Genomic DNA, 16,969 nt, shown 5'->3' with positions numbered 1-16,969 from the left:
ATACCGCGCACGCTCTCGCTCCAGGCGCCGCTCGCAGTCCCGGCACCGCTCCCCTCGGCAGTACCGGTCGCACTCGCGGCGCCAGTCATCCTCCAGACAGTCCCGCTATTCCCGGCACCGGTCTGGATCAAGTCGCCGCTATCGGCACCGAGATTCTAGGAGCCGTTCCCGGCAGCGATCAGCACCCCGGTTGACCTCCCGGCACCGAACTGGTGGCAGGTCCCGGTCCCGGTCGACCTCCAGGCACCGCGTCGGTGGCAGGTCCCGGTCCCGGTCGACCTCCCGGCACCGAGTTGGAGGCAGGTCCCGGTCCCGATCCCGGCACCGGTATGATTCGCAGTACCGGTCCCCGGCACCGAGAAGATCTTTGGCGTCGAGACCAAGAGAGCCCTACCAGCAGCGTTCAGCCTCTCCATGGCCTTCCAGGCAGCCGTCTGTCTTGTCGCAGACAGACAGTGTGTATGCGATAGACGCAGACAAACCCGCGGCCCTCTTTCAGGACCCTCCTCCGCAGCATCAGAGACCACAGCAGTGGGGCTTCTGGACACCCTGGGCATACCATCAAGCCCAGGGCCCTCAACAAATTCCTCCTCAGCCTGCGACGGCTGAGCGCAGGGTACCAGAGGCTTCGCTATCTCGCCCTCCTCCTTCTCCGGCGGGCGAAGACAGGTCCAACCAGCAAGACCCTGAGCTCCCTCCGGAGTCAGAAGTGCGGGTTCAGACAGAGCCTCCCGTGGACACTCTTTTACCAGGGGTCTCCTCATCGTCCTCTCCCGATGAGGCAGTGGCGGGCACAGCATCGTCCAGCCCTCCCCCACTCGACCTCAGGGCGCACCAGGACCTCCTCAGACACGTAGCGCAGAACTTAAACTTGCAAGCTGAGGAGGTCTCTGAAATTGAAGATCCCGTGGTGAGCATCCTCTCAGCGGATGCTCCCACCAGGGTCGCCCTGCCTTTTATCAGGACTATGCAGGCCAATGCCAATACCATCTGGCAGTCGCCGGCCTCCATCCCTCCTGCTGCACGCGGGGTGGAGCGTAAATATATGGCTCCCTCCAGAGGTTAGGAGTACCTCCATGTGCATCCGACACCGTGCTCCCTCGTCTTGCAGTCGGTGAACGAGAGGGAGCATCACGGACAAGAGGCCCCAGCACCCAAGTCCAAGGAGGCGAGGCATATGGACCTGTTAGGCCAGAAGGTCTACTCAGCGGGCGCCCTCCAACTGAGGGTCTCCAACCAGCAAGCCCTCCTTAGCCGCTACGCCTATAACTCCTGGGTGGCAGCGGATAAGTTTAAGGAGCTGTTGCCTCAGGATGCGTGTCAAGAATTTGCGGCAATTCTTGACGAGGGCAAGAAGGTCGCAAGAACTTCGTTGCAGGCATCCTTGGACGCAGCAGACTCGGCCGCTCGAACTCTGGCTTCAGGGGTTACAATGCGCCGCATCTCCTGGCTTCAGGTTTCTGGCCTTCCGCCGGAGCTCCAATATACCATCCAGGACCTCCTGTTTGAAGGTCAGGGCCTGTTTTCGGAGAAGACGGACCCCAGGCTGAAAAGCCTAAAGGACAATCGGGTCATCTTGCGCTCCCTAGGGATGCACACGCCCGGGACACAGCGCAGACCCTTCCGGCCGCAACAACAACAGCAGCGTCGTCCGTACCCCCAGTACTGCCAGCGGCAGGATCTCAATAGGCGCTGTGGCAGAAATGGCAGGCGCGGACAGTCGGGGAACCACGGGGGGCAGAATCAGGGCTCCTCCAAAGCCCCACCTGGGCCCAAACCTTCGTTTTGAAGGTGCGCCCGAAGATGCTGTACCAGTTTTCCCCGCGGATCCTTCCCCCCCCGTTTTCCAACCACCTTTCATTTTTCCTCCAGGCGTGGACCCAAATAACATCCGACCGTTGAGTCTTACGCACTGTGCAAATGGGTTACCATCTGCAATTTACTTCTCACCCTCTCTCCCGCCTCCCACCCTCGTCCCTCTTCAGGGACCCCTCTCACGAGCAATTCCTTCGTCAGGAGGTGCAGACGCTCCTCGACAAAGGAGCCATAGAGGCGGTTCTGGAGAACGAGAAGGGCAAAGGGTTTTATTCCCGCTACTTTCTGATCCCCAAGGCCAAAGGAGGCCTCAGACCTATTCTTGACCTGCGGGAACTCAACAAACATATGGTGAAGTTGAAATTCCGCATGGTATCCCTGGGGACCATTATCCCATCTCTGGATCCTGGAGACTGGTACACCGCCCTCGACATGCAGGACGCTTATTTTCATATAGCCATTTTGCCGCAACACAGACGTTTCCTTCGGTTCGTGGTCGACCGCCACCATTACCAATTTGCGGTCCTCCCGTTTGGCCTCTCCATGGCTCCGAGGGTATTCACAAAATGCATGGCAGTCATCATCGCACATCTTCGGCGCAGCTGCATTCACGTGTTCCCTTACCTCGACGACTGGCTGATTCGAGGCACATCAGAGCTACAGGTCCGCAACCACGTCCACACGATCAGCGGACTCTTTGCTACCTTGGGCCTCATTGTCAACGTGGACAAGTCCACTATGCTCCCCACGCAGAGGATAGAGTTCATTGGGGCCATTCTGGACTCCACCTTGGCCAGGGCCCTGCTGCCGTTGCCCAGGTTCCAGTTGCTGTCGGCCATCATTCGGCGCCTACAGGCGGCCCCCATGACCTCTATAAGGACATGCCTAACCCTCTTAGGCCACATGGCGGCCTGCACATTTGTGACAGGTTATGCGTGGCTCCGCATGAGGCCTCTCCAGTCTTGGCTCATTGCGCAGTACCGGCCGGCCAGACATTCGCTGAATGCGATTATCACCATCCCCCAGGAGGTATTGGATTCCCTCCGGTGGTGGCTAGACCAGTCTGTCGTGTGTGCGGACCTCCCGTTTCATCCGCCCCAACCCTCGGTATCCCTAACAATGGATGCCTCAGACCTGGGCTGGGGAGCCCACCTCGGAGCCCTGAGGACACAGGGCCTGTGGTTCCCTCAGGCAGTGGCCCTCCACATCAACATACGGGAGTTGAGAGCGGTCCGCCTTGCTTGCCAAGCGTTCTCCCATCAGCTTCGAGGTCGCTGTGTCGCGGTATTCACCGACAACACGACGACCATGTACTATGTGAACAAGCAGGGCAGCACGAGATCCTCTCCCCTATGTCAGGAGGCATTGCGGCTCTGGGACTTTTGTATAGCCCACTCCATTCACCTCATGGCTTTCTTCCTCCCCGGAGTACGGAACACGCTGGCAGACCGTCTGAGCAGATCCTTCCTTTCACACGAATGGTCCCTTCGCCCAGACATCGCCCTTTCACTCTTCCAGAGGTGGGTTTGTCCCCGGGTGGACCTCTTCGCGTCCAGGGGGAACAGGAAATGCCAGACGTTCTGCTCCTTTCAGGGCCGGGAGCCAGGGTCGGTAGCGGATGCCTTCCTTATCCCGTGGACGGCCCACCTGTTCTATGCGTTCCCTCCGTTCCCGCTGGTCCACAAGGTCCTTCTGAAGGTGCGCAGGGACAGGGCCTGCTTGATTATGATAGCTCCAGCGTGGCCCAGGCAGCATTGGTATCCCATGTTACTGGACCTGTCCATAGCCGACCCAGTCCCCCTGCCCCTTCACCTGGACCTGATCACCCAGGACCATGGCAGGCTCTGTCACTCGGACCTCCACTCACTGCACCTCACGGTGTGGATCCTGCGTGGCTGACCAGGTCGGAATTACGGTACTCTACCCCGGTACGTCAAGTACTCCTGAGCAGCAGGAAGCCTTCCACTAGAGCGACATACTCGGCCAAGTGGAAGCGTTTCTCCTGTTGGTGCACGGAGAGGGGTTTCCTCCCTGTAGAGGTTTCTATTGCCAATATTCTAGACTACATCTGGTCCCTCAAGCAGCAGGGCCTGGCGATATCGTCCCTTCGGGTTCACCTGGCTGCTATCTCCACCTTTCAAACGGGGGGAGATGGCCGTTCAGTTTTCTCTCACTCTACGGTGACTAGATTCCTTAAGGGACTAGAACATCTCTACCCCCAGGTTCGACCCCCTGCACCTACCTGAGATCTCAACCTGGTTCTGACTTGGCTCATGGGCCCTCCTTTTGAGCCGTTAGCGACTTGCTCCCTGCTCTATCTCTCCTGGAAGACTGCTTTCCTGGTGGCCATCACCTCAGCCAGACGGGTGTCAGAACTCCGGGCCCTCATGGTAGATCCCCCGTATACAGTCTTCCATAAAGACAAGGTGCAGCTGAGACCGCACCCTGCCTTTCTCCCCAAGGTGGTCTCAGCTTTTCACGTCAACCAGGAGATCTTCCTCCCCGTCTTTTTCCCAAAGCCCCATTCGTCCTGCAGGGAGCAACAACTCCACTCACTTGATGTCCGTCGGGCACTCGTGTTTTATGTGGAGAGGACCAAACCGTTCCGCAAATCCCCCCAGCTCTTCGTGGCAGTAGCGGACTGAGTCAAGGGGCTTCCCATTTCCTCACAGAGGATATCCTCGTGGGTAACGTCCTGTATCAGGACCTGTTATGACTTGGCTCACACCCCTACGGGCCGTGTGACTGCGCACTCTACCAGGGCGCAGGCGTCATCGCTGGCTTTCCTTGCCCGTGTGCCCATCCAGGAGATCTGTAGGGCGGCGACCTGGTCCTCTGTCCACACCTTCGCTTCCCATTACGCCCTGGTCCAGCAGTCCAGAGATGACGCGGCCTTCGGCTCTGCAGTGCTCCATGCCGTGACTTCTCACTCCGACCCCACCGCCTAGGTGAGGCTTGGGATTCACCTAACTGGAATGGATATGAGCAATCACTCGAAGAAGAAAAGATGGTTACTCACCTTTGTAACTGTTGTTCTTCGAGATGTGTTGCTCATATCCATTCCACACCCGCCCTCCTTCCCCACTGTCGGAGTAGCCAGCAAGAAGGAACTGAGGAGCGGGTGGGCCGGCAGGGGTATATATCGAGCGCCATGGTGGCGCCACTCTAGGGGGCATTCTGCCGGCCCACTGGAGTTGCTAGGGTAAAAAGTTTCCAATGAACATGGACGCGCGGCGTGCACACCTAACTGGAATGGATATGAGCAACACATCTCGAAGAACAACAGTTACAAAGGTGAGTGACCGTCTTTTCCTTGGTGAATTGCAGGTATAATTCCAACAACATCTTGAGATTTGTATCATAAGACACAAAGGAATGCAAAAGCCCAGAACTGCAGCATGCTTTACAGAGTGAGGGTTTTATCTTGCATCTAGCAGGTGGAAGATTATTCTTTAAAAGTATTTTAAAGTTTAAAAAAATCTTGGTGGTCTTTTGATCTGGTACTTGGAAATGCAGTTTGAGCTTCCCTCTTGCTTCTGGCTTGACCAGTCTCTTTTAACTTTTTATGTCATTATGGCCAGAATTTTTAGAAGGGCTCAGAACTCAGAATTGGGGCCAGATTTCTAAAAGAGAGCTCAGTTCCCATAAAGGCACCAAAATAAATAAATAAAAGCATGCTGATGCCTATGGCATTTGCAGTAAGAAAACTCATTGAAATGTTACTGTGCTTGTAGATTCTTCAGCCAAGTGATATACTGTTAAATTCTTTGGTTTCAGGCACATAGGAGTAAACAAGCATTGTGTGCTTGCTTACTCCCTTTTCCCCTGAGCAGGCAGATGGGGCAGGGCAGGGACTGATACATACTGACTGTTCCTGACACACAACTGTCCCATCACTAATACATCCTTTGCTTGGATGGCAGAACAGTGCATAATGTGTAACCACTGCTACCCTGAGTAGCTATCTTGTGCATTTGAATATATGTCATGCTACTACAAGTCACATGAGTGTTGTACAGGATTTAGTCTTAAGTAAACCATTTTTGTACTTCTATGTACCTCCTGCTGTATAGTACTTGGTTTGGTGCCCATATGCATATAGCCACTAGCTACAGCCAGGGTATGTCTACACTTGGAGCTCTTAGTGTGATTCCCAGCTTGCACAGACCTACTTGCACTAGCCCTCATTGAGGCAGCGCACTAAAAATAGAAGTGTAGCTGGGGTGCCCGGGCAGCAGCAAGTGCACAAGTTGGCAAAGTACAAACTTGACTGAAACCTGTGGGTCCATATGCCACTCAGCTACTCTATGTTGCTGCTCACTATTACCCCGGCTTCACTACTGTTTTTAGCATGCTAGTTCAATGAGAGCAAGTGTGAGTATGTCTATGCGAGCTGGAATCACACCCCTAACTCCAACTGTATGCATAACCTCAGAAGTAATAGAACAGCAAACTCTCCTCATATTGTCCAATGATTTCTTAGCAACAAAAACACTTTTCAATGATTCATAAAACTAAATACTCCTTTTGCTTACTGAGATTTGGAAGGCAGCTGCTCCATAATTGTGCAGTTTATATTAAACACCACTGTTTCTGCAATTGTACTATATATTGAAACCAGAATACTTGGTTTACAAAGCCAGCTCCTTCCATGTTATTTTTTTTACTTACTGAGTACACATATGTACAGAAATTTGTAAAGAGATCTTGCAGTAAACATTCTGAAAAAACAAAACAAACAACAAAATATACCTTTGGTCTAATCTCCAAAAATGAGTGCTTGCAATTGCACATGGAAAAATGCCTGTGAAACTAAGTGATTATTTGTATGGCCAAAATGGGCATATTAAGCATGCAAATGTACACTATGTATTTATATATTTGTTTGCACAAAATTCTAATTGCATGTATAACCCTAGTAACTACACAAATAAATTAGATAGGTGACTGGATGTGTATTTTTGCATCCATCTTTTCAAAATCAGGTCCTTTATGCCTTGTAAGCTCAGCACTCCGATTTCAAGTAACAAAATTTCTTCAGAGACTTCTAATCCCCCTCAAATCTTCATATTTTTGAAATGATCTTACTTCAGGTAAATATGTGCCAAATATTTTTTATTGGGCCTTTGAATATCTGTTAGGGTACAAAAAAGTTACTTTTTCTCTTTCCTTTTTATGTTCTATTAGCATGCTTTTGGCTAGGTATGTGGGCTTGGCAATATGATTTTGTTACCGATAACAGCACAAAGAATTAATTAATACTTCAAGTGGGACTTTGATACATTTTTATTTAAAAACTTTATAATCACATTAGAGATTGGCCAAAAAAGAACCTGAAACCAGAACTTGTTCAGATTTCAGAGGAGTATGACTGGATTGGTGTTGGATTTGTATGCCATCCTCAGGGTTTTGTTACAGAGTAAAATTCAAAACCATAAAGAGGTTCTATTTTTATTCTAATTTGGATGTGGTCAAAATCTCATGAGACTAGTCACTGTAATGAGATTTTGGCCCAACAGAGTTGAAGTCTCTTGAGATTGTTAGTTTCTCTTCAAACCTGAGGCCTAGCATAAACCTGAACCAGAGTTATTTTAAGAAACAGGTATTACTCAAACTGTAAATCATGCTATCTTATTTTTCTGCATTTTGGTTGGTACCATTTGAAAACCAGTGGAGACATTCATTAAACATTCTTTTATCATTACAAACCTTTAAGTACAGATTTACACTAGTGTAATGGAGGTCAGAATCTGGCCTCATAGCTGCAGCATATCTGTACTTTCTTCTGGGCAGATACCAACCACATGCTTGAATGTACAGCATAGAGGTATTCTTTCTTTTGGCCATACTAGAGTACTAAATAAAATTTAAAAAAATCCTAGTAAAACGAACATTAAGAGCATGCTGATGTCTTGACACTGAATTGATGCCTCCACAGTTTTCCATATGGTACCAACCAAAATATACCTGGAAAAATATAAACTAATATGTTCAGTTTATTCCAGATTTACATCCGTGTAACTGAGATCAGAATCTGGGATACTTTGGAAATCCCTTATGTTCTGTACCATACAACCAGCTGCCCCCTATCAAATGTACTCAATTACACAAACAACAAAGATCCACTATGATCATATGATCCAAAAATAACAATGTGCCATAAAAATTATAGAAGCGTGTTGCATACATTTGCTACAGTAGTTTCAAACCAATTGCTTTTTATACTTTTCTATGAGAACTCAGACACAAGACTAACCACTTCTCGGAGTCCGTGTGCTGTTGGTGAATAGACACAGAATAATTTCATGTCTCTAGTTTCCACTAGTGGTAACAACATAGAGGGCTTTAGTCTCTGTTCTTTCTCCAAACACTCCACAGATACCCTGGTCTGGTGGTACATCTTTAGTCCTATGTTGACTTTTTTCATAGATTCCAAGGCCAGAAGGGACCACTATGATTGTCTAGTCTGACCTCCTGTATAACACAGCGCTTCCCCAAAATAATTCTTAGAGCATATCTTTTTGAAAAAACATCCAACTTAAGTTGTTCTTGCTGCCCATATCACATGTTTGCTCCAGTACACTGAATTGCTAAATGATGACTTTCTAATGTGTTCTCACTTCTCTGTTACTTTGCTTCTCTTATTATTTTCATATTATAGTTCTGCCATATTGCTAAGTGCCTTCTCTTCTGTTTGCCATTTGAGTTGTTACTTTCCCTTTGTGCTTGAAAGGTAACAATGGTACTTGCTATAATTCAGATGATGAAAGTGCATCCCTAAGTGAATGCTTTCCAACTGAAATGATACCAAAAATGGTTAAAATGTGAAATTAATTTGGATAATAGGTTAGCTTGCTGTTGCTTCTCATGTTCCACTGCCTGCTCCTTCCAAAACCTTAACTGCTATCTGATCTTAATCAGTTCCATATATTAGATTATGTAACTATGACAGTTACATATTTCCCTTAAAAAATACACATTACTCATACTTTTGAGAAGTCTTTCTCCTGAACCTATAGTACCTATATTTTTACAACTCAGTTAATGCACTTATTGTATTATTGTAGATGAAATCTATCAGTCAAAAATATTTCTGAAAAGTGGGAGGAAAAAACACAGGCATGTACTTTAGCACACCATTCGTCCTGAAAATATGGTGGAATTACAGAAGTATTCCAATGTGCAGAAGGGAAATGGTCAATCTTATGGCCCAGTTCTGCCAGTTCATAAGGCAGAACTCTCATTGCCTTTAATGGGAACTTAACCTGGAGGAAAAAAACCCTCAAAAAACTAATGACTGCAGAATTTGGCCTTGGAGTAGTTAATATGGTTGCATTCTATTATTTTGTGAATAGACGTATAAATAAGCATAAAAAACCCAAAGTAGCTTAGGTGCAATAATTTAAATATACTCTTTATAATTACTTTCTAATTCCACCTAATAAGTAAACTGTGTAAGTGGCTGCCTATGTATCAGACTAATGGCCAATCACACACACCTTAAGAGAATGTCTGATGGATCATAAGGAATAGCATAGGTATTGAAATTGTATATCCTTGAATTTGTAATGTGATTTCCATAAGCACACCTTTTGTTCATATGATCTCAGAGCTGAGATCTACCGCAGGATTGCACTTACTACAGTATGGAGACATACCAGTTATGGAAAAATTGGGTGGATGTTGTAAGACATCAATATTTCTTTGACTCTCATAGAAAAGAAACATTTTGTAGGAAAGACGGATACCTTCATAGAAATGTCCATTCTAAAATAGATATATTTTTAAAAGTTTGGCCTATACATTGTGTTCAGCTACAGTCATCCATTGCTTTGGTATTTCTTTATCTATCTGAACAGGTGCGATGCCGGTTTAGCCAGACTGTCTGCAGAGCACAAAATTACGTATGAAAGACTTCAAAGCCTAAGCAAAGACCAACAAGCTTCTAAAATGATCTTGGAATCTAAAGTTAAAGAGGCAGAAATACAGGTATGTTGTATAAAACAAGTGATCACTTCATAAGATCACTTGTTTTATAACTTCATGAACAAAAACACCATATTGTTAAGCTAAAGCTAAAGCCACTGGAGTTGCTGGCTTTCAGAGCAGCAAAGAATCCTGTGGCACCTTATAGACTAACAGACGTTTTGGAGCATGAGCTTTCGTGGGTGAATACCCACTTCGTCAGATGCATGTAGTGGCTTTCAGAAGAAACATAATCAAGGTCATGACCATTTTTACTCATTAAAGATCCCATGACACTGTGCAAATGTAGATGCAAATGTGTCTGCTCTGGAATCTGGACCAAATCTGAATTGGTACGTCCATTTCACCTACTTACATTCTTCTATTGCTCTAACTGGATAAAGTATTCATAATTTTCTGTCCCAAAAATGTTGTTTAGTGGTTGCTAGTATTGTTCTAATGCCTTCTGTGAGCAACCCCAGTAATGGCTGCATTTCAGTAGGGGTTCCTCTGGGTTAGTTTGTGGCATTCAGCCACAAACCAGGAGTGATGCAGAGCGCCTGGAAGAGCACCAGGAACATTTTGCACCCTGCAGGCACAGTTTCCACGGGTGCTGCTCCTTATGCATTTTTCATGAGCCATTTGGGTTATACAAAATGCTGCATATAAGAAAATAGTTATACAGAATAACATGACACACCAGCCTGATTCCGTGGGCGAGCATGGAAGGGGTGATGCCAGGGCTTTTCCTATCTCTATCTATTTTACAGCAGACATGCAGGTGAGAGACAAGCTTCTTGCTTGTTCCTGTGCACTTGTGGGGCCCCACAGGGGCCACTCACAATCTAGACCTATATCTGTGCAGTAATAATTCTGTCAAACACATCAAGTAATCCCACTGAGTTAGCCAGTGGTACTGTAAGTATATTAGTCACAGAGGAAAATCAATTCCATGACACTTCCAATTTCTGTATTTAAACCCTGATAAGGAAAGAGCTCAACAAAGACATTTTCCATGATTCAAGTAGGTTAGACTTACAAATTTAAAACATGGAAAAAAATCTATATTCCGTAACCCACTAACTACAGTCTCACTCTTCATGTTACTGTTGTTGAATATGAGCATTTCCATTGTATGCCATAAAACTTTCACACTGATCTAACGCTTGGCACACAAGACCAGTCTGATAATTCAGGTTTTTTCCTACTAGCTTTTAAAACAATCTGTTCCGTTTTAATGAATGCCTCAAATATAGAAGCTGATTTATAGAAATGGATTGGTTTAAGATGCATTTTCTACACATATAATTAAAATATTCCCTTAATTTATAAACTCAGATTTCCCATGTGTTGAGTAATGCAGGCAGTGAGGTGTACAGCTCTTAAGAAGTAACTTTTAAAATTACAATTTCATTGAAATTGCCAGCACACTGACTGTGGGTACAGGGCCTTGTTCTCTGGATGGGCCACATGTTACCCTCAATCTGTGTGTAACTACCATTGTTGTCAATGAGAATTCAGCATTGGAAAGAGGTTGTAACATGACCTAATGTGTGCACATGGACAATAATAGGAATTAAAGTGTGCATTTGGGATAAATTCTGTTCTCCCCCTCCCACGTGCTCTCTCAATGGATTTGGAAAGCCCAGTAGATAATGGAAGGAAGAATGCAGGCCTGTCCAAGAGATATGTACTATGGATAATATTCCTGAGAGCGACCTCACACAGGGAGGTTTTGGAGGTGGGGTGCGGCTAGGTAATATTCCTCACCTGCTCACAAAAAAAGGTCCAGGCAGATGCTCTATCTGCAAGGACACAGCTCCTCCCACTTGTTGTTGGCGGAGAAATTGTGATCTTAGTAATGCCGCCACTCCAGTTATGTGGGTTAGTAGATTTTGCATGATGAGGATAGTTTAAAAAACTAAAAGGAATATTTGCAAGTAGGTTTAAGTTTGGGCCTATCAATTAGAGCAGCGTCTCTTTAAAATCTTTTAAGTATTTATGTTCCAAGCACAATGTGTGACGAGTTTGAGGAGAAAAATAGTAAACTCAGAATTCTGTTTCAGATCTCTTACCTTCTGAGCAGAGTAGAGCAGTCAATAATGCAACAAGAAGCAAAACTGAAGATTACCTACAAAGAGAGCAACCAACAGCTCCACCTTCTGGATGTTAAGTGAGTACTCACCTTATTGGAAAATCATGCTACTTATAAATCAAGGGTCTAGTCTTGCAAACCCAGAGTAATCCTTATGAGGATCTTTGCATGAGTGAGGTGTTGAAGGACTGGGACCCAAGTGAAGGTACATTAATTTGTACATTTGCTCACTGCTGTTAATAGTACTCAGTAAGCAGGGGCGGCTCCAGGCACCAGCGCAGCAAGCGCGTGCCTGGGGCGGCAAGCTGCGAGGGGCTCCCTGCCGGTTGCTGTGTGGGTGGCAGGTAGGCGGCTTCAGCGGCGCTCCTGTGGGAGGTCCACCGGTCCTGCGGCTTCAGTGGCAATTCGGCAGTGGGGACACCGATAGTGTGGCAATGGCGGACCTCCTGCAGGTGTACCGCCGAATCCGTGACCAGCAGACCTCCCGCAAGCGCGCCACCGAAAGCCATGGGGCAGCAAAAAACATAGTCACCCCTGTCAGTAAGAGCCAGATTTGCAAAGATAATTAGGCACCTAGAAATGAAGAGAAGCGCCTAGTGGATTTTACAGAAGCAGCTAAGTTAGTTCAGCATCTCACTCTTATTGACTTGCAGTGGGAGTTCAGCTCCTAACCTGTGTAGATGCTTTTGGAAACCCCACTATGCACCTTTCTATATTTTTAGACACCTAAATACTTCTGTAAATCTGGTCACAAACCACTTTGAACTAAATTTGTAAAACATTGTGTGCCAAATGTGAGTAGTAAGACCTGGAAAAGAATGTGTAGACAGCCAGACACAGAATTCAATAGGTGTAACAGTTTGAAACTGGCTGCAAATATATATGTGCATATACAGTTACTGCAACTATCTCAGCACCATGCCAAAACGACAGAGGCAAATACATAGGACTTCAAATACTACAGCACATTTAAATGTATACTTGTAGATCGAAATACTAAAATCTTAACTCAGCCCTTTCCAATCCAAACTCTCATGGCCTTCAAAGACTGTAAAGTGAATGGGATGTCACACTTGTTTCCAGGCTATGGCATACTAATTCTTGAAGGGTCTGCATCGTATATGCCTCGAAATACTGCAACCATATTTTGTGCAACTAGTTGCTGTTCTGTTACATTCTCTCATCCTTGATTATCTGAAACAATTCACATAAACCAACCCTAGCAGTGTGAAATTTCAAAACATTGCATGAATATGCTGTCAAACATGCTATGGAGGAAAAAGGGGATTTTTATGTTGATTGTCATAAAAACTCCACAGCCCAGTGATCAAAGAACCGGAGATGCTCTTGTATATTTGCAAACATGCTCATTTATTTTATTCTCTTAGATTAAAAGGTGCGGTAGAGGAACTCAGCAGCCAGATATTGTCTGCCCGCAGCTGGTTGGAACAGGAACATGAACGGATTGAAAAAGAGCTTTTACAGAAAATTGATCAGATTTCCTTGGCCCTTAAGGAAAAGACTGTAGGTTTCTGTAATAAAAGAATAAAATGTTCTGAAAATACTTCTAGAGACATATATAAGAAAATGTTGCTGAGTTGACATTTGGTGGGATTTTCAGAAGTGGGCATAAATCCACTCCTGTTGATGCAATGATAAAATTCCCAATTTATTGGGAGCTTTTGAAACCCACCCTATAATGAAAGATCAATCTGAACATTACTTTTACATTTACAAATATTCTATCTTAAAAATAAAATGAAGCAGCAGCTTACAGTGACCAAGCCAATTTGAGAATTTTTATTAACTATATTTTATAACTGCATAAACTTTTAAATCTTGTTATAGAAAGTAAGTAAGCATTGACACTTGTTGCATATCTAGGGAATGAGTTTATTACCCAAAGAATTTGGTAATTTATTACCCAAAGAATAACCAAATATAATTATTTTCACTGATCTCAGGCAATGAGTGAAAGGGCCATAGAGATGAGATTCAGCCAGATGTCAGAGAAACTTGATAAAATAGAAGAAATACAAAATATAACCGTGGAAGAACATGGAACAAAACAAGCTGAAGAGAAGATAAATATTCGAATCAGCAAGCTTCAGATGGAGATTAATGAAGATATAAAAGAAATGAAAGCTGAAGTTAATGCTGGTAGGACCACTACTGTTGAGCTCTGTACTCTGAATTCTGCTCCCATAATTTAGCTATGATGATAATACTAATTTACATTAATGTATGTTTCATCTGAGGATCTCAAAGCTGTTTACCAACTTTGGGACCAATTTTTCAACTAGGTACTTAAAAGATGTACTTACAAAACTGTGCATGCACCTGTTGCATCCACAGGTATCTGCACTGTGGGTGAGATTCCTACAAAGCACAGAGTGAAACCCAATTAGCTTTAGATTTCTTGTTGTCATTTTCTTTGTCTTTAGAAAACAGAAGAATTCAATAGTCTGTTGAGGGAGTAGCCAGGCAAGAGGGTGTGGACTTGTGCTTTCCAACAGCTCCCAGCTACCATAATGTGTATATGGGCATAGCTCCATTGACTTCAATGGAGTTTCACACATCTACACCAGCAGAGAATTTGGCTCAGTGTCTGTCTTTATTAGGGACATTTGCTCTACTGATAATGAAAAATGCACTGTTATATGTTGTAATCTTGAATTTTGCTTTCTAATGTTCTTTAGTTTTAATAATAAAACTAATTCAATTTCTGTCTGTAATTAGGGTTTGCGGCTATCTATGAGAGCATTGGGTCCCTACGGGAAATTCTAGAAGCCAAAATGAAACTTGACAGGGATGAGCTACAGAAGCAGCTTCACCAAATGAAACAGGAAGTTCCGACATAGGGAGAGGCGAGACTATGACTGATCACAAGATTTATTCAGAGAGAAGAGCATTTATGTGTCTAAATAGGCTACAGCCTCATTCCAATCTGTAATTAAGTGCATACACCAAATAACACGCTTCTGTTCCACAGGTGTGTATGTTTACTGTAAGCGGTAAATGCAAGCTTTGAATAGCTAAGTTGATAAATAATTTTTAGTGAGCAAAGCCCTAGCTCACCGTTGTCTTACTTCAGTTGATTTCAGTGGAGTTACAGCTGTTTAAAAGTGGAGTAACACATTGGTGAATACAATGCCAAATTTGTTAAAGGCACCTCAGTGCTGCCTCCACTTTTGTGGGTTTTGAAATATTAGCACTTGTACCCATAGTTAATTGCTCTGTTTAAAAGTCAAGCCTTAACAGGTCAATATCACTTTGCAATTCACCATGTTGCCAGATCTTTCTCCCATTGAAGTCACTGGAAATGTTCCCATTAACTTCATTGGGAGCAGAACTGGCTTCTAACAAACCAGTTTTTAAAATCCAAATACCATCATAAATGACACCTTTGCTTCATTTGAAAAAATATTGTGTGTGTGCACGCGTGTGCGCGTGTGTGTTAACTATATAGTATTATATTTTGTAGTTGTAGGCTAAGAATAATCCATTTGAGCAACACAAGCAGTTTAACATGTCATTTGAAGTCCTTAGATATTGTGATCTTTCTAATTAATATCTAGGTAGAGCTGAGATGGGGGTGAAGGATAATGTATGCAGTATTTTGTTGTAAGTTTTAATATCAGTTGTATTCTTGTGCATTGTTTCATTATGTCAGTGTAAACTTTGGGGGTTTTGCTGTCAGTGGAGAAAGTGAATATTCAAATAATTCTGGAGAATATGATGTAAAAATAAGATGCATTTTGATGTATCTTAAAATGTTTTATGATCTGCTAGGAATTTTTATTGCTGATGTAAGACAATTGACTCTTCAAATTTAATTTATTTAAGTAGGTTTTAATAATTTAGCACGGATAAGTAGATTTGAATTGGTATTGCATTTTACAAAATTTCCAAAGATATTTTCATTTCTTAATGTACTTTATATTACACTGGTGCTTATTTCAATTTCCATAATAGATTACACAATGAAAATTAGCATCAGCACTATGTGTAGTAATCTAGATGGGAAAACAAATATTTTATATATTCATTCAGGGCCTAATCCTGCCCCCATTATCATCAAGTGGTGCAGGATCAAGCCATCACTCAGAATATAAGGCCTGATCCAAAATCCACTGAAGTCAATAAGAGTCTGCAATGGCTTCAGTGGACTTTTGGCCAGGCCCATATTGCCAAATGCTGGTGCCATTGAACTGTCAGTGGCAAACTCCCAATGACTTCTATGGGCCAAAGGTGTGGAACAAATAGTACAACAGTTAAGGCCTCAATCCTGCAAGGTCTTAAAACCCATTGATTTCTGTAGGACAATGCACAGTGTGTAACATTAAGCCAATGCATGAGTCTTTGCTGGATCAAAGGCTAAATTAGCATTTGCTGCCAATATAGCCAAAAGTGTTTTTAACATATTATAGAACTTACCTTAAAACTTTGCAGCTTTGATTTCCAATGCTCTCTAATGGCAAAAATGACACTTTTAGTCCCACTTTGTGTCACCCACTTGGCCACCTGCAGTGAAATATAATTAAAATGGCAGCTAGAGATAAGATTCCTGTTCACTGGAAGGAGATAGTTAAAACATTTGCAGGTATTTCTTAACAGTTGTTTTTAAAATTCCTTTTCTTGATGTCTGTATACCTATCTAGTAAATATTTAGCCATATGTGGTGAAGAAGAAATCATTGGCGTTTTGTAACCCTCTTTCCCCCCGCCTCCCCACAAAAGAGATTTTTCTCCTGTAATAGCAAATCTGTAACAAAGTGAATCTTACAGGAAAAGAACAAGCATACAGTAAGTCAGAGAAACAGTTTATATACGATTTTAATAAAAATGTTTCTCTTGTAAAACCTTGTGTGATCCAGCCCATATATAAAACAGCTAATTACTTAACTTTTGCTTTTGAAAACAGTTTTTTCCCTAAAGGTGATTAAGGGGAGATTGTCAGGTCAAAAATTATATCTTTCTAAAATAATATCCATATCCATGTTATTAAATAACAGCATTAGACCAGTGTCTCCAAACTTCAGGGGTGGGTGCCAGGCAGATATGAGTGAGAGAACAAGAGCCCTGTGGGCAGAGA

General features: G+C 44.1%; 1 protein-coding gene across 1 annotated transcript in view; it reads left to right on the top strand.

Annotated features, from left to right (window-relative positions):
* FAM81A (family with sequence similarity 81 member A) overlaps positions 1–16,736 on the top strand; it is a 35,012-nt gene extending 18,276 nt beyond the window's left edge. Inside the window, exons 4-8 of the mRNA XM_050967996.1 lie at positions 9,675–9,804; positions 11,847–11,953; positions 13,264–13,399; positions 13,840–14,035; positions 14,615–16,736. Of these exons, the coding sequence (XP_050823953.1) occupies positions 9,675–9,804; positions 11,847–11,953; positions 13,264–13,399; positions 13,840–14,035; positions 14,615–14,736 (691 nt within the window). The 3' untranslated portion in view covers positions 14,737–16,736. The remainder of the gene's footprint in view (positions 1–9,674; positions 9,805–11,846; positions 11,954–13,263; positions 13,400–13,839; positions 14,036–14,614) is intronic.
* Positions 16,737–16,969: the final 233 nt, after the last annotated feature.

The sequence above is a fragment of the Gopherus flavomarginatus genome, chromosome 9 (assembly GCF_025201925.1).
Source record: "Gopherus flavomarginatus isolate rGopFla2 chromosome 9, rGopFla2.mat.asm, whole genome shotgun sequence".
Classification (NCBI taxonomy): domain Eukaryota; kingdom Metazoa; phylum Chordata; order Testudines; family Testudinidae; genus Gopherus; species Gopherus flavomarginatus.
This window is presented reverse-complemented; position numbering and strand designations above follow the sequence as displayed.